At 52.3% G+C, this 18,475-nt stretch overlaps 10 protein-coding genes across 10 annotated transcripts; 6 read left to right on the top strand and 4 right to left on the bottom strand.

Moving 5' to 3' along the window:
• Window positions 1-147: 147 nt before the first annotated feature.
• Window positions 148-1,138, top strand: J4E78_003727 (uncharacterized protein; the record flags this gene model as incomplete). Its single annotated transcript, XM_049364364.1, has 2 exons — window positions 148-780; window positions 830-1,138. The coding sequence occupies 2 exons, from the start codon at window positions 148-150 to the stop codon at window positions 1,136-1,138; spliced, it is 942 nt and encodes a 313-aa protein (XP_049223442.1).
• Window positions 1,139-1,533: 395 nt separating this feature from the next.
• Window positions 1,534-2,751, top strand: J4E78_003726 (uncharacterized protein; the record flags this gene model as incomplete). The annotated part of the gene is made up of 1 exon (XM_049364363.1): window positions 1,534-2,751. The coding sequence occupies one exon, from the start codon at window positions 1,534-1,536 to the stop codon at window positions 2,749-2,751; it is 1,218 nt and encodes a 405-aa protein (XP_049223441.1).
• Window positions 2,752-3,529: 778 nt separating this feature from the next.
• On the top strand, window positions 3,530-4,479 carry J4E78_003725 (uncharacterized protein; the record flags this gene model as incomplete). The annotated part of the gene is made up of 2 exons (XM_049364362.1): window positions 3,530-4,105; window positions 4,156-4,479. The coding sequence occupies 2 exons, from the start codon at window positions 3,530-3,532 to the stop codon at window positions 4,477-4,479; spliced, it is 900 nt and encodes a 299-aa protein (XP_049223440.1).
• Window positions 4,480-5,454: 975 nt separating this feature from the next.
• Window positions 5,455-6,995, bottom strand: J4E78_003724 (uncharacterized protein; the record flags this gene model as incomplete). The annotated part of the gene is made up of 3 exons (XM_049364361.1): window positions 5,455-5,805; window positions 5,857-6,628; window positions 6,682-6,995. The coding sequence occupies 3 exons, from the start codon at window positions 6,993-6,995 to the stop codon at window positions 5,455-5,457; spliced, it is 1,437 nt and encodes a 478-aa protein (XP_049223439.1).
• Window positions 6,996-8,048: 1,053 nt separating this feature from the next.
• Window positions 8,049-8,559, top strand: J4E78_003723 (uncharacterized protein; the record flags this gene model as incomplete). Its single annotated transcript, XM_049364360.1, is given in 2 exon segments — window positions 8,049-8,115; window positions 8,132-8,559. The coding sequence occupies 2 exon segments, from the start codon at window positions 8,049-8,051 to the stop codon at window positions 8,557-8,559; spliced, it is 495 nt and encodes a 164-aa protein (XP_049223438.1).
• Window positions 8,560-8,779: 220 nt separating this feature from the next.
• J4E78_003722 (uncharacterized protein) lies at window positions 8,780-9,870 on the bottom strand (the record flags this gene model as incomplete). The annotated part of the gene is made up of 2 exons (XM_049364359.1): window positions 8,780-9,600; window positions 9,651-9,870. 2 exons carry the CDS (start codon window positions 9,868-9,870, stop codon window positions 8,780-8,782), a joined length of 1,041 nt encoding a protein of 346 aa, XP_049223437.1.
• A 748-nt stretch (window positions 9,871-10,618) lies between these two features.
• J4E78_003721 (uncharacterized protein) lies at window positions 10,619-11,236 on the top strand (the record flags this gene model as incomplete). The annotated part of the gene is made up of 1 exon (XM_049364358.1): window positions 10,619-11,236. The coding sequence occupies one exon, from the start codon at window positions 10,619-10,621 to the stop codon at window positions 11,234-11,236; it is 618 nt and encodes a 205-aa protein (XP_049223436.1).
• A 2,395-nt stretch (window positions 11,237-13,631) lies between these two features.
• On the top strand, window positions 13,632-14,246 carry J4E78_003720 (uncharacterized protein; the record flags this gene model as incomplete). Its single annotated transcript, XM_049364357.1, has 1 exon — window positions 13,632-14,246. One exon carries the CDS (start codon window positions 13,632-13,634, stop codon window positions 14,244-14,246), a length of 615 nt encoding a protein of 204 aa, XP_049223435.1.
• A 349-nt stretch (window positions 14,247-14,595) lies between these two features.
• Window positions 14,596-15,626, bottom strand: J4E78_003719 (uncharacterized protein; the record flags this gene model as incomplete). The annotated part of the gene is made up of 4 exons (XM_049364356.1): window positions 14,596-14,943; window positions 15,003-15,304; window positions 15,357-15,575; window positions 15,623-15,626. 4 exons carry the CDS (start codon window positions 15,624-15,626, stop codon window positions 14,596-14,598), a joined length of 873 nt encoding a protein of 290 aa, XP_049223434.1.
• Window positions 15,627-16,813: 1,187 nt separating this feature from the next.
• J4E78_003718 (uncharacterized protein) lies at window positions 16,814-17,904 on the bottom strand (the record flags this gene model as incomplete). The annotated part of the gene is made up of 2 exons (XM_049364355.1): window positions 16,814-17,680; window positions 17,896-17,904. 2 exons carry the CDS (start codon window positions 17,902-17,904, stop codon window positions 16,814-16,816), a joined length of 876 nt encoding a protein of 291 aa, XP_049223433.1.
• Window positions 17,905-18,475: the final 571 nt, after the last annotated feature.

Raw genomic sequence — 18,475 nt, 5'->3', positions numbered from 1 at the left:
AGTCAGCTCTTGTTGCAGCATGAATGTACTCGCGCACACAAACTAATCAATAGACGCGTTTGTTGCAGTCTCCAAACACTACTTAATCAGATCAATTCAGCAGGGAAAGGTGGAACGTACTTAGGTATAATCATCCACTCCCAAGACATGACTGTAGCCAAAGACAACCTAGCCGAAATTCAAACGCTGGGCGCTCAGCTCGACTACGCGCCCTACGACGAGGTAGTCACGTCTCCACAGACCTATGACCCTGGCGCCGTCTCCTTCAAAATACACTTCGGTCATATCATCGACGAGCAAAGCAAGACGCAGCAAGAAGTTTGGGTACTTCTCTATCCACCCATCAACGAAAAAGCACATGCTGGAGTTCAGTTTCACTCATCTCATCCCGATACGGGGGCTTTGGTCAAGTATGACGAGAGCAACATCAGCACTACGGTCTCCGCACTCGCCAAAGCGTTCCGCAACCCCAAGAAAGCGACGAAGGGCAAACACGCGGCATTGGCGAAGTACTACTATCTGATGGCTCTCGCTGCGGAGGAGACAGAGACAGGACGCGCTAGTGAGCTGAAGATACCTATACCGATAAATCAGACGCTTTCGGAAAACTTGAAAGTCGTTTGCCGCGAGTTCAAGGAGGAAGCAAAAGAACCACAGTCAGACACAATCGGGGACGGTGATAGTAGCGATCTCAGCGATCCACCAGATGACCCTCTTAAGCCTACTCAGCAGCCAGTAGAGTCGGTCTCAATAGTCACTCCGAATCCTTTTCATATCCCCGTAAGCAGGCTAAGATACCTTGAACTTGTACTAGTACTAACTTTTCTAGACTTCGAATTCCCAGCAGGCTGATGCTCTCCGCGCGGCTATCGACGAGGAAATCCAGCTCCAGAGTTCCAACAACGATCTAGTAAACGAGAAAACTGAGTTAGAGGCTGCGCGCCAAGAGATCGCAGGAAAACTTCAGCAGGTGGAAAGAGCACTTCAGCAGACGGAGCAGCAGCTCCAGGCCAATGACGAAGAAAGGGCATCGATCGAGATTCGCCGGGGACAGGTATTGGAAGGGATGAGTGCTGCGGACGCGTTTGAGCTGGGTAGATCGATGGAGCGTGAAGTGAAGCGTCGGAAGCTCGATTGATGTCCCAGAAAGAAGGACTCGTCATCCTGTTTTGTTAGCGATACGCTTGAATACCTGGGGAGCATAGTTTACCCAGAAGGCTACGTAGCGCTTTACTTGTATAATTTGTAACATACAATGTATTGCATGCTTGTAAGATACCAATTCATCCATGGTCAAAAGATAGACAGGAAAAATATTCCTCGTTGCAACGTTGACCCAACTGATAGCAGAAGAATGATCCGGCGGTAGTGAATGGTTCAGAAGCGACTAATACGCTCTTGTGACTAGCGTATCCCTCCGAGTATATGACCGCTTCTCTTGACCACTGCAGTAGGCGCTCCTTCCGCTTTTGCACCATTTGCTCTATCTATCCCGAGACTCCAAAGCCGCGGGCCATTGTGACTCTCACCACCATGTCCGCCCCATCCCCCCAACCCGACGACAGCCCTTCCTACGCCAAACTCAAGCGCGACCTTGGCGACGACGCGCCTCTCCTCAACTTTCTCCCCTACAAGCGCGCCACTTTCGAGCCGCAAAACGAGATCGCCGAAGCAGCGCCCGAGCGACTCCTCTATGGCGACATGATGGAGAGCAAGGGTTCGCTCTGGATCTACTGGACCCTCAACTACCACAACAAGAAGAAGAGCCACCACGACTACCGGATGATAACCTTCCAGACCATCGAAGGCGCCAAAAGCCATGAGGCGGGAGTGCGTCCGGGCTCAGTCCAGACTGTCGCATTAGCTTCAGCGCCTTTCAAGCATGCGAAAGACCAGGATGCGGTCGCAGCTATCGCGAAGTATTTCTTTATCCGTAGAGGTATCGATATGCAACTGCAGTATCCGGTGTCGTCTGGCCCGTTCAAGGAGGCCCTTATGCGCGTGTGTCAGCATTACAAAGCCATATACAACGAGACGCAAGCCAATAAGGCAGCAAGCCGGCGTTCATCGGTCATGCCTACTGGAGGTCGCGATCAGAGTGTTGTTTCGCAATTCCAAGACGCACGAGAACCTTCGTATGCAGCTTCGTTAGCGCCTTCAAGACCGGTATCGCGCGCGCCGTCCCGTCCTAAGAGCATGCGCAATATTGACACTCGTAAGAGCCGGCACAGTTCAGGCTCAAATCTCGACCCTCAGCCTGAGACAGAAAAGCGCAGCGCTCCTCGCGAGGGATCTAGCAACTTCTCATCCTATTCCCGACCACCTTCCCCGTTCCTCGCGTCGGTTCAGCCTTCCCTTCACGAGCGCCCTGAAGATGAAGAGATGCAAGACCTTTCCCTTAGTAACAACAACGAAGCAGATCAAGTACAACCAGCCGACGGCGCGCGTCCGGACGACATCGACCGCGAGACGATGATGGATCAATATATTGCGCTCAAAGCCAGGGAAGAAGATCTTGACAGTAGAATCAGCGACATGGAGACGGAGCGTGTACGTATTGCGGACCAAGTAGCGGGGCTACAAGCGGACATCAACACGATTGGCAACCGACAGGGCGACTTAAAAGAAGAGAAAGATCGCGTGCGAGCGGAGAAGAAGCAGCTGCAGATTCAGCTGGATAAAGATGAGCATCTGGACTTTGGGTTTGAAGCTGGACGGAGGATGGAGACTAAGCGTCAACGGCGGGAGTAGTCTCCGGAAGGCACGGACCTACCCCCGACGCACTGCTTGGAGGTGCTGATAGTTGCATGTTTGATGGTTGGTTAGAGAAATGGCGGGGTTAGATCCTGCGTTCTTTTCGCATGACCTGGGAGGAGCAAGGGATGACTAGCTGCAGATGGACGTGGCCCGAGGAGGATACCCAGGTAGCTCAAGTTACCAGTAGAGGCGGATTGATGGTGTGTACAGAAGTCCACGGGTAGAACTGGCAACAGATGGACTCTCTACAACATTCTTAATGCTTTGATTCAAATTAATTGGCAACATGTCGATGGAAAGGGGGAGAAACTGAAGGAGCTGTGAATTGAGTTTCAGGATTCCGAAGTCAGCTAGTGGCCCCCGCAAGTTGGATGACGCATGACGTAATCAGTAAATGCGCCAACGGTAAAACTCTTGGCTCCTCAACGTAAATTCGCGTCGCGTCCTTCCCTCGCGAGCGATTACCACCTCGACCCGCTTCCAGTGTGTACGAAGAATTTTAACCTGGGACGTATCGATACCTTGTGGCCCACGTGCGATTAAGTTCATGCAAACCACGTCACGCATTTCCGAGCAGCTGTGAACGACCCACATCTCGCCAAGGGAAAAGCGGTCTGAACAACGATTGACACGATCTCTATTTTGTACTTCCCAATATTTTTCATAGTACTCGAAGCTTTGATATCAAGACAACATCATATTCCAATCCTCGCACACGCATCCCGTACTTGTCCAGAGCCCGTATAGCCTTTCCCAGCCCAACAAACAAACTATGGACTCTTCCGACGGCTTCTCATTCAATGATCTCAATTGGATGAGACAAAACGAGATACCAAACACTGTGAAGACAGCGCTACTATATGGCGAGATCCGTGGAACGGGAGAGAAAGCTGATGTCTGGATCTACTTGGACAAGGCCACGACGTCCCTCATCTGGCAGATCTACTACCCCGAGGGTAACGCCAAGCCTCAAGTCATCACCGTTGAAGAGGCTCTGGAGAAAGCGAAACCCTGTGCCTGGTTCAAGCTTGCCACAACCCCGGAGAAGCTGGAGGCCTTGGCCACATACTACTTCGCGAGAAAGAAGTTGACGAAGAGATACCAACCGAAACTCACGTTTGAACAAAACCGACTGCTCAAAGCCATGCTCGGTAGTGAGGCCCCATCTAAGATCGTCAAACTACGAGTTCGTGTTCCCGAACATCTTGGTCGAGAACAATCACCAGAAGCTCTGGTTGAACCTCAACAACCTTCAGAGGTCTTTCCAAGTCAAAGAGCCCGCTCAAAGTCAACAATATCAGTCCATCAGCTACCCTCGCCATGCAGCACTACCGACTACGACGCAAAGGTATGTTACGAAGGATGCAGCTGTAACAAACGTTATCTAACAGCATGCAGCGCGATGACGAATCACGAAGATTGAGTGGTGCAACTTTGATCGAACCACTCGACCCAATCGACCGCTACTTTGATCTCGAAGACCGAATGGAGACCGCCTGCACCAACATAAAGCGCCATAACAACCGAATAGAGGACCTAAAGCGGAAGAGGTCGGAGATTGAGAAAGAGATCAATATGGAGGCGGAAGCTGTAGAGTTGCTCATCGCTGAGAGACATCAAGCCAAGGTCGCGAAGGACCGACTTTGGAATGTGTTGTCAAGGGAAGAGGCCTACGAGCTGGGTCGCCTCGACACCGCAAGAAAGATTGCCAGACTCGATTGAGCTCAAAGCCGATTCATGGCCTGATGTCGACGTACTGCCATCTTTTGGAACGAACGATTTGGATGGAAGTGGACGCATCGCTTTACGAGTAGTCACGCAAGCCAGCCTACGACGACTTGTCGCCCAGACAGGAACTTCCATCATCTGCGATTGATACCCAGGCGCGAAGAACATCGCAATGCCGGCCACCAATTCTCTCAGACTTCACTTCGGGACTTCGTCTATTCACGCAAATCTCGTCGCGTGGGTATCATTTGAGTTGCGGACGTCGTGGCTGGCACGTCCGTCCCTACGTAACATTGCAGTACTAGTGGACGGCAGCCAAACCATCACATTGCCCAGGTGCGCACTCATGCGAGTCACGGGAAGCAACGCGTATAAGACTACTCGACCACACTCTATCCTCGTCATTACACACCACTACCCTCGCTGCCGAAACGAAACCCTGCACCGACAGGCAGCGTGAAACTCGCTTTATGACGAGGACCAACAACCGAATAGGCCGGAGCATCGCGCTATCAACAAATTTCTCCTTAGACGTCATTGAGGCGTCACAATACCCATATACTCCTCATGATTGACAAGCATCGAATAGCGAAATGCGAAGTCGCGGAGTAAGCATGCAGTTGGGCTGCATGGCAATACTCAGCGACGCGAAGCCAGGATCTGCGCTTCAAATACCAAGCAGACCTACTAGTCCAGACCTTTGGAAGCCTCATGGTAGGAGCTGGAGGAGGAGTTTGAAGATGGAACGCGAGCGTTGTGGCGCTGTAGTTTGGATGCATGAATGATGTGGGACAGTCTTGGAGCATACTGCCGTGTGGAATACAATACGATAGCTACGTGATTACAGCAACCCGCAGAGTCTTTGTAGTCTGCAAACGACATACTGATCGTACTGGTACTGTCGCTGCTATCGCGATGCCAAGAAAGTCCCCCTCCAAGCTATCAACGCCGTACTAAGCACAGCGTAAACTAGTCTTCCTCGCTGCTGTCGGTCTCAGACGTTGCACCCTTCCTCCCCCACTTCGAAGCTCTCATCATCGTCTCACCTCCAAGATTGAAGATTTCGCGCTCCTTCGGGGGGAGTGACAACCAAAGGTGCTTCATCTCGACTCCAATGCGCCGGTCCTCTTCTTTCAACTCCCGATCCTCCACCTGCATGTCGGCTAGCTGAGTCTCAAGAGCTTTGATCTCATCGCGCACATCCACCTGCTTCTCCTTGTTGATCACGATGTTTTCCTTGCACCTGGTCTTCTTGTCGAGGGCTTCGCGATAGGCATCAGCGAAGTCAATGGACGACTGAGAGTTGGGGCTCTTCTCGACCTGGCAGCCTGTTAGTATATGAAGTATTCTAGATGATCAGGTGAAACTTACAAGTGCCTCTGTAGACTCCCGGCGTGTTGACGAGGTACGCGAAGTATCCATAGCGTCACTGTTGACTGCCTCAACGGGGTCCGAGTGGATGAGGAAACCTTGGCCTTTGTTGACCATCTGTGAGGACGAGGGTTGTACTGTAACCGCTGAAGGAGTCGATCGCGGTGGCGGTGTGCTCGTAGTCACTCGCTTCCTGGGTAGATCTGGGGTCATGGTGCGAGCCCTCTTGAGAGAATCGCCTTCGGGGATAAACAAGCTCGGTTCTTTCGGTACTGCGGGAATCACAGAGGCCACAGGAGCGCGCTGTGGGGTAGGTTGAGGAGTGCGTCTAGCTTTAGCCAGTTTGACTGGAGGGCTGACCGCTGCAGGCTGGCCGTTCACCTTCACCACCGAGCCAGCTCTTGCTCCAGACTGAGAAACCGAACGCTTGGCACCATCCACGTTCTGAGCGGCCGAAACGCGCGTCCTCACCACTGAACCATCTGCTTCTGTCACAGGCTTAGAGACAGAGGGCTTGATACCGTACGCGTTCTGCGCGGTGGAGGCGCGTGACTTCTCCTTCTCACTGTTCGCAGCCATCTTTACAGCGTACTCTCCAGCCGTCTTGCATGCCGCAGTCAGCGAATTGATGAAGTAATCACCGACTATCCATGGCACTGGTTTATTAACTCCCTTGAAGATGAAGTAGTACTTGATCACCGCGCGTAGCTGATCCGGGTCGATAACGCCCGCTTTCTTGAAGCATTTGAACGCAGCTGCCGCATGAGTGTGCCTGAAGAGGTCAGTACGTGTTCTACATTAGCTCATACAGCAGGAATGACTAACTTCACCGCTTCCTCCGCGCTCATAGCCCCCCGGAGCTTGTCGAGACGGTCGAAGATGTTGAAGCGTTGGTCGGGGGATCGGCCATCGGGGTGATCGTTCTGTAGCAGAATCCACACCTCGCAATCTTTGTCCTTCCCGTCCTTGATGGTACCGAAGAACATACGAAACGGCATCTTATTCGGACGCTCACTCTTGTGGTCATCGAATGCAGCGAGCCGAACCTTGGCGACAGGGAGATGATGGAGAAGTGGGACACGGGCTTGGGTTGCGGCAAGGGCCGTGTCGGCCGCACCTATTTGGTTCTCCATAGTCATTGGGACCAGTGCTGAGATTGAAGCAGGTGCTTTCGGTGTAAGGTAGCTGAGTTGGTTGTCGCGTCTGGTTTTGTGTTGATCCCGGCGTTTGCATTGTATCGATGGGGTTAGCGTGGCTCTAGCGCGCTTTCGATGGAGAAGGCGTAGCCTAGCCATGAGGTACGCAGGAGGTATTCGGTGTATTTTATTTGAGCCTTTGTTTCTGTAGACGACATTGAATACCTCCTGGGTACAGTTCACGCTGGTGCAACTCTGCGAACATACTCTATCAGTACCTGAGTACCTAGGAGCTTTCCATTACCACACACACCGTTGAGCATGTCGCAGTCAGCGCATCAGCGCTGTGAGGTCTCCGGATTAGATGTGTGACGACCCATCTGCTACGGAGTTTGTAGGCCTGATCTGTGCGTCGATTGTACCACTAGCGTTCAGTCGGCTCTGATTTTGCATTTGCTCTCGCCTTCCCAGATATCAAAGTTCAACAATAGTACTGTGTCGCCTGTCAATGACAACTGAAAAGGAGACTCAAGCGGTACTGCCCTTACGATGGCAACGCTGCATCAACAAACTGAACGCCACGCTAGTGCGCCGCGGCTTGTTCACAGTCATAGAGGAAGTGCTCTCTCCTGCTACACCCACATTCGACCAGGCAATTATACAGGGACGCAAAGCTTTGAAAGCCCCACTCGGGGACCGGAAGCAGAGTGATGGTATAACAGTTCCCGTGTGGGCGTACATACTCCTCGATAGCAATGGAAGTGAGCCATCGATCGTGTTTCGCGACGAGGTGCAGGTTCATTCGAACCGCGCGGAAACGGCTCAACTATACCCGCGATCTGCTTCGTCCTTACTGCGGAAAGCGAGCCATCTCAAATCGCCTTTCTGTCTCCTACATCAAGAAACAGATGAAGGTGTCAAGGATGGGCGCGGTATGCTATGCGCAGTCATCGCCTACTATGCGCTTATAGCGGGTTTGAGCGACTGCGCTATCCGATGGCGTCGGTTTGACGCCTGTATGATTGCCGCCCTGGATTATATCAACATTACCCTGAAATGGATGAGCGAAATACAGCATGCGCCGACGCCCAGCACAGCGACAGCCATGAGACCTTCACTCATCGTGAGACTCCCGATAGGTCGAGAGGCTCTTGCAAAGATAACTGGAGTTTTCCATGGCTTCGGAGTTCCAGACAGCGAGGACGAAGAAGATATCATGCTTCCTAATGAAGTCTTCCAAGAGCAGCCAGATATCTCAAACCCCACGCACCAATCCGCAGTCCCCGTTCCAGAAGAGGTACCAGACACCATCGACAGCGTCTTCGGAGACGACGTGGCCGGCGTCGCAGAAGAAGTCGACAGCGTCATCGGGGATGCCAACGACAGTATCATTGTTGCAAACAGCAGATCCCAAGTACACGGAAACGAGCAAGTATGCTATGGTTCGTTAACGATCAGGAAGCGCAAGCTGGAGGATATCACGGCAGGAAGCGATGGCGACGTGGTCGAAGAGATGGATGGGTACGGTTGGCGGCAAGCGTCTTGGGGTCGATTGCGAAGGCGGTAGGGTGGTTATATTTGAGGAAGCAATAGCATGATACTTTTTGGAAGGTCACATTGTACAGTAGAGTGTTGAGGTATCGTCACTTCGAAGTCAGGATGGCAGCGGCGAAGGCCGGTTATTACGTTTCCCGCCCGAGGTTTCGCCGACAGCTGGAGCTAATCCTTTCACAAGCTAGCGCAATCTGAGGAATTTCCACAATTCTGCACGCATCCTCCATCGATAACTAAAGCTCACTCCTCTCACCAGACGTCTCTCTACGCCCTTTCTCGTTCCCCTCCAGCGCCGCCACTGCCTCATTACTTGCCTTCAAATGCTCAAACTTCGGTGCATCTTCTCCCAATCCCCATGCAAACACACCACCAAGCCCCTTGTCCTTCATGATGATCTGCATCTTGCGCTCAATAGCCTCAGGCGTATCCCAGGTCCAGAACAAGTTCTCCTCGGCATCCCAGTAGTACTGTCCACCACCCACCTCGTCATACATACCATTCTCCATCGCACGCTCGTACGATACGGAGAGATCCTCGGGAACAGCGTCGTGCCATGAGAACGCGCCGGCTTTACCTAGATCAGTGCCTGTAACAGGGTCTTCCATGAGTTCTGTCGCACAGCCGATGGGGTTGACACTGCATGTCGAATTGGTAGCGGTCTTGTACCATTTGATGTAGAATGCCAGTCCCAAGTTGGCCTTCTCGGGCGGTACGCCGGCGTCAAGGTATGCATCGATGGCTTCGAGTGAGTTCTGGATACCGGTATGATGCTTTGTCACGTTGTCGCGGCGGTTGAACATGTCGTATGTCATGATGTTTAGATAGTCGACTGACTCCATGATGGCAGGGATGGTAGAAGGCGTGAAGGCTAGCATGTCGCGTGGTAGACCAGGAACGGCTGCTGAGATGGTCTTCTCAGGTCCTACTGCTGAGCGGATTTCTGCCAGTAGCTTGGGGTAAGCAACTATCTCCCAAGCTTTATTGGAGTTGAGATGGCCAGGTGTTTTGTAGTCTTCGCCGTTGCCGCCTGGGTATTCCCAATCCATATCGATACCTTATGAGGTCAGCTTCTTCTTTCATTAGGCCTGTTCGTGTGCGACACACCATCAGCGCCGGTCGCATCGAGCATAGCCTTGACGTTGCTTGCGAATAGCTTCCGGCTTTCTTCTGTTCTGGCGGCTGTGGAGAAGCCATCTGTGTCACCCCATCCGCCAATCGCAACTTGGATGATCGTTCCATCAGCAAATTTGGGGCGAACTTCTTTAATGGTAGTGAAGAGCGGCCATTCATCTTGCTTTGGAGTGTTGAAGGTATCAGAGCGCATGAAGGCGAGGGCCACATCAGTAATGTTCGACACCAGATTTAGCTCCGGCACCACGTTATGTTGCCTGATAACCATCAGCGACGTCGCTTCATGTAGTACTCGCAGGCTTTGGCTTTACCCTGTCAGATACATGATGTACTTCAGCCTCGTCGTGGCCGCTGCAGCAGCGAACGTCCAGGTCATGCAGAGCCATAGCCAAAGTCTAGTAGCCATAGTCGTGATCTTTCTGTACGACGAGACCTTTTCAAAGGAGCACTAAGACGTGTCCAGCCGTGGTATGGTAACGGTGGCTGATGGCAGCGGGTCCCGAAGGTGCCCCGCGACTGACTAAGCCGTTCATGGACTAGCGTCTTTGGTCGACCGTCGTATCAATCCCCGGGGCCAGGTAGTGCCCGGCAGTCGCGTCTCGTCGAAGGTCAACCCGAAAGGCCTCGGCCATCGCAACGGCAAAGCCTACGGCTGCCCTGGACGGAGCTGGATCGGATTTCATGGAGCGTCATGAACTGACAACTGCTTATTGTGGCTTGCCCCGCCGTCACTGGACTGTGGCTGGACATGTTGCGCGCGATTGGTAGGAAGAAGCCAAGAGCTTCAGCCTTCCGGTCAGGATGTCATCCGCGCATTTCATCTTCAGCCTGATCGGTCGGCTCAAGAAAACCTGCTACCTTTCAGCCTACATCCTGGCTCCAACATCTCCTTCACCTTCGCATGAGCGCACATTCACCCGATCGTTGTCAGCATCGCAGCCATGTCCTCGCACCCCACGTCCATCTCCCTATCGCCCTACGAAGCCCTACCCTTGACTTACGGGGAGATACGCGTCCTGGAGGTCGCTGCCGCAAGTGGCGGTGAGATCCTCGAGTGTAACTTGAAACGCATTTCGCTCCTTGGTCATCCCGTGCCATGCTACGAGTCGATATCGTATTGCTGGGGACCTCCGGGAAATCTGTCGACTATAATACTCAATGGGCATCTGGTAGAGGTGCCGGCAAGTTCGGAGGCCGCTGTTAGGCGCATGCGACTCAGCGACCGACCGCGAGTACTTTGGATCGATGCGATATGTATCGATCAGTCATCTACGACCGAACGTAGCGCCCAAGTAGCTTTCATGGCGACTGTATACAGCACCGCGAAGCATAATCTCGTTTACCTTGGCGAAGATGACGACGACATGGCTGAGAGAGCCATGAAGGCTCTTGGGGACGTTGTGGATGACATGCGCCCCGCGACTGCAGACTTCACCCTAGTGTGGGAAACCATGCGCAATGAGAATTGGGGCACTGCTTCATACTCAAACGAACCGTTTAGCGCGAATGTTGACTTCGAAGCTCTTGAAGCTCTTTTCAGTCACCACTGGTTCAGGTAAGACTGTACGCCGATTATCTCACGTCGAGTTGAACTCAGCGATTACAGGCGTCTGTGGGTGCTTCAAGAAGCGGTTCTTGCATCATCTAATACCTGTCATTGGGGCACTTATAATCTCGATTTTCTCGATACAGTACGAGCTGCAATATGGCTCGCATACAAATATCGATTCATTCCTAATAGTCTTTGCAATCGCGTTGGCCTGCGCTGTTCCATCGAGATGTTCGAGATCCTCAACCCCGACCGTCGTAATGCTTCGATGTGCAGATATCTAGGCGATATGTTCGTGACCATTCGACAATTCGAAAAGACCGAGCCAAAAGACAGCATCTTTGCCATTTTGGGCTTACTGGACAAAGACACGTCTCTAAAAAGCGGTCAAGCAGCATTACTTGAGGTTGACTATGCAAAATCGCTTTCTAGCGTATTACGAGATGCTACACGGTATTCTCTGTGTCAAAGAGGTGATCTATACGCTTTTGACCTGATCAATCACCACTTCGATGTGTTAGCCGATTCCCAATCGTTTCCGACATGGGCCATTCGCGTAGATCTACAACGAGAAGCTAGCGACGCTGTAGAGCTACCCGATTATTTCAATGCTAGTGGCGGTCTCGAGGCGCCATCTTTGCTTGATGATATTTCTCTTGGCGCAGAAGTGCTGCTTCTCCAAGGAATGATGGTCGATGAAGTATGTCAAACGACCGCCACGTGCCTAGGAAGTACCTATAATAGCGATGAAAAGTTACACGAGTGGCTGATCTCAGTCAAGGACATAGTCATGAGCCATTGCAACGTCGCGAGTCGGGAAGAGCTCTATTTGGCCACGGCTTTTGCTCTTGTGGCTGCACAAACCCGGGGTGGAGGACGCGCACAGTCGAGTGATCTACAGGGTCTTCTAGATTATCTCAAGAGCTTGACCCCGGACGATAATGATGAAGCCTCAGATGGCGACAGGATCACGAAAGGTTTTGACTCGGGAAAGATGAACTCAATGCGTAAAGCTTCTTTCATGAGATATTGTGCACACCGCCGTTTCTTCGTTACCGGGGCTAGGCACGTGGGTATAGGACCTCGTTGCATGCAACCCGGAGATGTCGTTGTAGTCCTAAGACGAGGCAAATGGCCCTTCATTATGCGAAAGAAAGGCGATGATTATTGGTTACTTGGTGCGGCGTACGTACATGGCATTATGGACGGCGAAGCGGTGCAGTTACACAAGGCTCGGGGCGGATCAGAGAAGGTGTTTCATGTACGATGAAGAAGACGTCTTTCGGCAAGCAGAATATGGCAAGATGCAGCTCTGGTGAGATTGAGTGACAGAGTGACGGAGTGTGCGAATAGCCCTGCTTCTTCGAGAGCCACGCGGTCTTCATGGCACACGCTTACTGCGATGCCAAACCAAAAGCTTAAAGCTCAGAGCGCGGAGTTGAATCCAGAGGGACTCAGGTGGCTAAGTCTTGGTCGAAGCAGTGCGAAGGAAGGAAGTTGGATGACGACCACCGTTACCGAGTATCCATCTCCCTCACGAGAAGACCATCCAGGCCCAAGCGCGGAAGACAGGAGAAGACCTTTGATGGCGCTTCTCCCTCCGAGATCCGATCCAAGTACTAAAAAAAGAGCGTAAACATTCAACAGCGGGGATGCCCCAGTGCTTACCCACCCAAGTACGAAATACGCCGGTACGATGCCGGGCTTTCAAGATTTTGCATTGACGATATTCTCGAAACGTTCGTCCAAGCACTACAGGAATACTGCCAGCAGCTGCTGGAACCCACCTTTACGAGCGAAAGTAACATCGTCTTGCGATCATCCATCGTATTCGACTGGCGGCGACTACATCTGTCTCCCAATGCGAATGTCTACACCGTTAGTTTCCAAGGGCATATCCTCGGCATGAATGTTTTCTGAAGACGGCATTGCTGTGTCTATTTCGAGCGCATGCCGGCCGAGGCCGCCACCAATCAGAAATCGATCAGGGGCTGCGCTTTCCTTCTTTCGGTTACCTGCCAAGGACTTCGGCCCTATGCCGTGGCAATTATGCGTCATTTCCGCCCAAAACCTTCTAGCCGGTCATGGGAGGGGGCGCGCCACAGCCGGTGCTTGCCATTGCGCAGGGTCACAAAACTGGGGATACGATAATTACCCGACTGAATGAAGTCATAGCGTTGCACTTTGGTGGTCGGCGCCCAGTGTGGACACCCTTCAGCCTCGTTGAGGACAGGCATGATGTACGACAAGGGGAGCAAATACGAGATTGCATTTGGATATAAGAGAGATGGGATGCTGCTCTCTCTAAGTTATCATCCAAACATCATCTCACCAACTCTACACTAATACTTAATCACCAAAACTACCACTCCTACACTCCAACAACACCACCTCAAAGTATCAACATGAAGTTCACCGCCGCCGCCGCCATCGCCTCCATGGCCGCCATCTCCTCCGCCCTTCCCCAGGCGTCCGTCTTCCCTCGCCCCGAAGCCGGCGACATCTTCCGCCTGATGTCCCTGCGCTCTGCCACCCCCATCCAGTACGGCAATGTGCAGGCCGCCAACGGCAGCCTCCTCATCAACACCCCATCCGAGAACAACAAGACCTGCGCCGTCAACGGCGACCGCGAGAACGTCACCAACGGCATCAACTACGCCTCCTTCTCGCTCGACGAGGAGACCGGCAGCGTCTACATCTACACCTTCAACCCCCCTCTCCAGCTCTACGTCGACCGCAGCGGCATGGGCCAGGGCAACGTCCGCTACTCCACTGGTGTCCAGCCCATCGGCAAGAACCAGGAGCGCGGCCCCTTCAAGATCAACGACGACGGTGACCTTGTCTTCGCTGCTGGTGGTCTTTCCGGCGACATTGGCTTCCAGGCCTGCCCCGGCGCTGTTGGCGGTGGCTGGAAGATCTGGCTCTCTGGTACCGAGAAGCCTGCTGGCTCTGAGGGATGCACTCCCTTCACCATGAAGGCGCTCAAGGAGGAGACTACCTACAAGTGCCTCTACGCTTAGATGCTAGTTGGTAGATGCTGAGCTGATGGAGATCGTTCGATATTGTATATATTATCATCGCATTTGAGCGTTTGCATAGCTTCTTGTTTATAGACTGATGGAATTGGAAATGATAATGTTCATCCATACATACACTGCACTTCTGCTTACTGTGCTTCGTGATGATCTGGGAGAGTGGCTCGGCGCAACGCACGGCCGGACTCAAACTCAATTACAGTCGGGGCGCTGCTCGGGGTCTCTAAGATTGCACCAGCATGGATGGCAACAACGGCAGGTATAATGGAATGTTTTGCGAGAACATGAGCCTAGCTGCCGGTCTTAATGAGATGTATTGATCTACATTGTAAAGTCAGTTCCCTCTCATCCAAGGATGCCCAAGTAACTCCTTCGCAGTCCACCGATCCTCAGGCCTCCACTGCAACATGCACCTCACAAACCGCAGAAAATCCTCTTTCTTCTCTCCTTCTAGATTCTCTTCTGATTTCTCCAACGTCAAGCCTCGCGGTATAGATATCTCGGCTATCCAATTCCCTTCACCATCGAAGAACTCTTTGCTCCGCGCTCCGCGCTCTAGCAGATCCATCGGCGGCGGACCGAGCATCGCGATTACCTCCGCGAGATGGGCTCTAGTGAGGTAACGCTTTTCGATTGGATCGATGCCGTAAAAGAGGTGCTTGTCCTCGTATAGATCCCAAATCTGTGTGCATCTCAGTCAATGTCTGATTTCGTTGTCGTCAAGCTTGAGACGGTACATACCATCGCTCCCACGTTCCAGATATCAGCTGGATAGCCCCATTCAGTCTTCAGCATAACCTCTGGACAGCGGTAGACGTCTGGTTGCGCGTCGTGGATCTGGGGTTTATCGCCGCGAACTGCAGAGCCGAAGTCTCCAAGGACAACACGACCGTATTCTTTCGGTAATCCAAATTGACGTGTCGCGTAGACTGGCTTACCCTCTACGACTTTGCGAGGCGAGGGAGAGGTCATTTCGGCGTCGACAAAGGCTTTCAAGATGTCCTGATCCTCGATTTCTATGAGGATGTTGTCGGCTTTTATGTCTGCACCCTTGTTAACAGGATTGTGGAAAGACATGTGTTAGGTAGGCCGTACCTGTATGTATGACCTTGGCTTCTGTGTGAAGGTAATCGAGGGCAAGGAACACCTGCGACAACCCAGCTCGTAGCAGCTCGTCCGTGAAACGGTGCGTGGGGTTCCTGTTCAAGAGATCCTTGAAGCTATCCCACATTGGTTTCTGGACAAGACATCGATGATTGCCGCCTTGTCGGGGTATGGTGAACAAGTCGAGGGCTCTCCGGACGTGATTGTATCCTGGATGCGAAGCATTGCCTTTGCTTAAGGTATTATACACGTCGTACTCATCCTGGTGCATTCCCTCTCGTGTGAACACTTTCAAGGTCGTATAGGCATAGCGGCTGGCTTGCTGTCAGTACAGATAGCTAGCATAACGGCCGCATGCTAACTTGCTGTAGATCACGGGCCAGCCAGACAGTGGACGTGACACCGAAACCAAGTTTGCCTACTACTTGGTACTTCGACGCGAAGACATCTCCTATGTTGACAGGATAGTAGACACACCTGTGGAACTCCTCAAGCTGTTCTTCCTCAAACGATACCGCGTCGCTGACGACTTTGAACCCAGATGTCGGAAACTTGAGTTGAGGCCATGGCTGCCTTCGAAAGAGCGACTTCGCGAGTTTGAACATGACAAGATGAAAAGCATGGGCTTAGTTGACCTCTGAGCTCCTCTCCGACCTTGTGGGTTGCTTTGGGGCAAATATCCAAGCAAAAAGAATGCGGTAGGTTGAGGGGTTACGACTGACTGCGATACCGTTATGGTAAGGTTGAGTCGACTTGAGAGCTGTTGGAATCGGAAAGGGCCTCTCGAATGGTAACAAAGACCACCTGTCATGTTCCGGGGCAGTATGCTTGTCGTTCCTGGGGTGCGCCAGGCCATCGGACTTGTTGCAAAAAAATGGCAAAAAGAAGTACAAAAAAATACAACAGCGGGGCTACCTAACTACTAATTCGCCAGTATCATGCTTGTATACAGCTGCACCTCATACAAGAAAAAAACTAAATAGGCCTGCAGAGTACATTAAGACAAAGACCTGCAAAGTATGTAGCCTAACATTAACGTAGGCTCTAGGGTGTTGAGCTTTCTCCACAGGTCGGCGTGGCTGAGCGGACGGGAGGCCGGTGCGGGGTGGAAGTGGGATGTACCGTGGATGATGACGTGTTTCAGCTCAACCAACCAGCGGCTTCTCAGCGACAATGACGACCAGGACAGAACACAATGTATGACGATGCAATGATGCAATGATGAGTTATCAGGTAGTTGGCGCTGGGAGCGCCGAGCTCATAATCCGTTGAGTGTAAGAGTGATCAATTAAATCTTGGAAGTTTCTAATGCTACCCATTCATCGCCAGAACCCCAAACATCAAGAAGACTATAGACCGAGAAGAAGAAAGAACCCCAAACATGACCGAACAAGACGCCAACCTCAGCTAGCTGGAGTCATATCAGCGTCCTCAAAGGCTCGGAGAAGTCAACCCAACAGGGCTTTCCTGATCAAGTGCCGTTTTATGTGCTTCCCTCGCAATTCCTCCCTCTCTACCACACAGGTAAGCCTCGCCTTCTTCCCAATAAACCTCTCAATGTTACTCTTTTTCTCGAGCTGGAAGAAGTCAAACAGCAGCAAATCGTCCCAGTTAAAGAGGGCGACGTATTTGCACCCGCTTTTGACTGCGTAGGCTGAGATTTGTTTGGTGAATACGTCGCCGTTGCGTCTGAGAAGTCCATCTGGGCTCGAGCCTTTCTCTTCAACCAGCGCCCCCTCAAAATTCCTGTACACTAGGTACTCCTTTCTCTTGAACTCGAGTAGTGCGATCACCCCCCCGCCTTGGCGCTTGAAGAAGACGGCGTCAAAACGCACACCCTTTTGCGCCTTGTCGTTCACCTGATCCTCCTTTTCGATGCTAGGGCTCAGCTCGGTCGTGTAATCGAAGGTGTCTCCGTACTTTTGATTCAAGACCTCGATGATCGGCGCGATGACATACAGGAAGATGGTGTTGCTGATATCGCCTTCAGAGTTCTGACCGAGCTGAGGTAAGGTTGAGATCATCGACCTGGTTCCAAGTTCCGTCCGCTGGAGTTCGTTGAGGATGGCATCGGCTTGCGCTATTAGAGGATCGACTGGGGTGACTTCTAGGGTGCCTGGTGCTTTGGCATCTTTGGTCGTTTTTCCAGATGCCTCGACTGTTCGGTAACGGGCGTTCGGCGAGGGGCTAAGGACTGGGACGTCCTTTCCGAAGCATTCGATCCAGTCAACGAGCTCATTGTAGCACGTGGGATGGTTGGAGATGAGAATTGTTGCTGAAATGTATGGGGGAGAAGTGATGGATGGTGTGAAGGGCTGGGTCGAGTATAGAGAGCTTGGTGAGGGAAGGAGAGCTTGGTGAGGGAAGGAGAGCTTTGTAAGGGAAGGAGAGATTAGTAAGAGAAGGAGAGCCTAGTAAAGGAAGGAGAGCCCGATAAAGGATAGAGGGCTTAGTGAAGGTTGTGTTGTAGATCGGTAGTGTGATTTTAAGGAAACAAGTCAGTATCGAAGCGGGTTTGAGGCGTCTACACTGGCTGCATCTGGGTTGGAGGTGCCTTTGTTGAGATTACGAACTGATTTATTGATAAACTGCCTGGGAAGAATGACAACTATTCAAATTCATCTACCTACCTCTCCACGCTATGACCTTCATGGAATTCAGTAGCTTTCTGCTGACGGTGGCGTGGGAGTGCCGGATTGGCGTTCGCGGAAGGGTCTGGGTCATTGGTGGTTTGCCTTTTCCGAGGGGGCTACTTGCTCAAACGGGGGTTTGGGAGATCGAGGGTGCAGCGTTTGGGGAGTGTGGGGATTGTAATCTCTCTTATTTGATGAGGGGTACCTTTTGCGTATGTGGTGGTTATGTATCTCGGGAGTCATGAGTGGCTTGTCTCGCTCGCAGCAGTGTTCGGGGAAGCCGGGCGCGATTTGGGCAGTGACGATGGGGTCTGTTCGTGATTTGTTGGGAAGGGAAGGGCTTCGAGGATGCAGCGGCCGGCGGGGATTACTTCGCGGCCGATACTGTCGCCGGGGATGAGCCGTGCTGGAGGCCTAGGGGTCAATGACGCACAGCGCCTTTCCTCTTACGTACTAGCTCGTCCCGGCTGCACATGT

This window comes from Alternaria triticimaculans (genome assembly GCF_023758025.1).
Source record: "Alternaria triticimaculans strain BMP 0046 chromosome Unknown scaffold_4, whole genome shotgun sequence".
Lineage (NCBI taxonomy): Eukaryota > Fungi > Ascomycota > Dothideomycetes > Pleosporales > Pleosporaceae > Alternaria > Alternaria triticimaculans.
The sequence above is the reverse complement of the archived record's forward strand: the minus strand, read 5'-3'. Positions and strand labels throughout refer to the sequence as shown.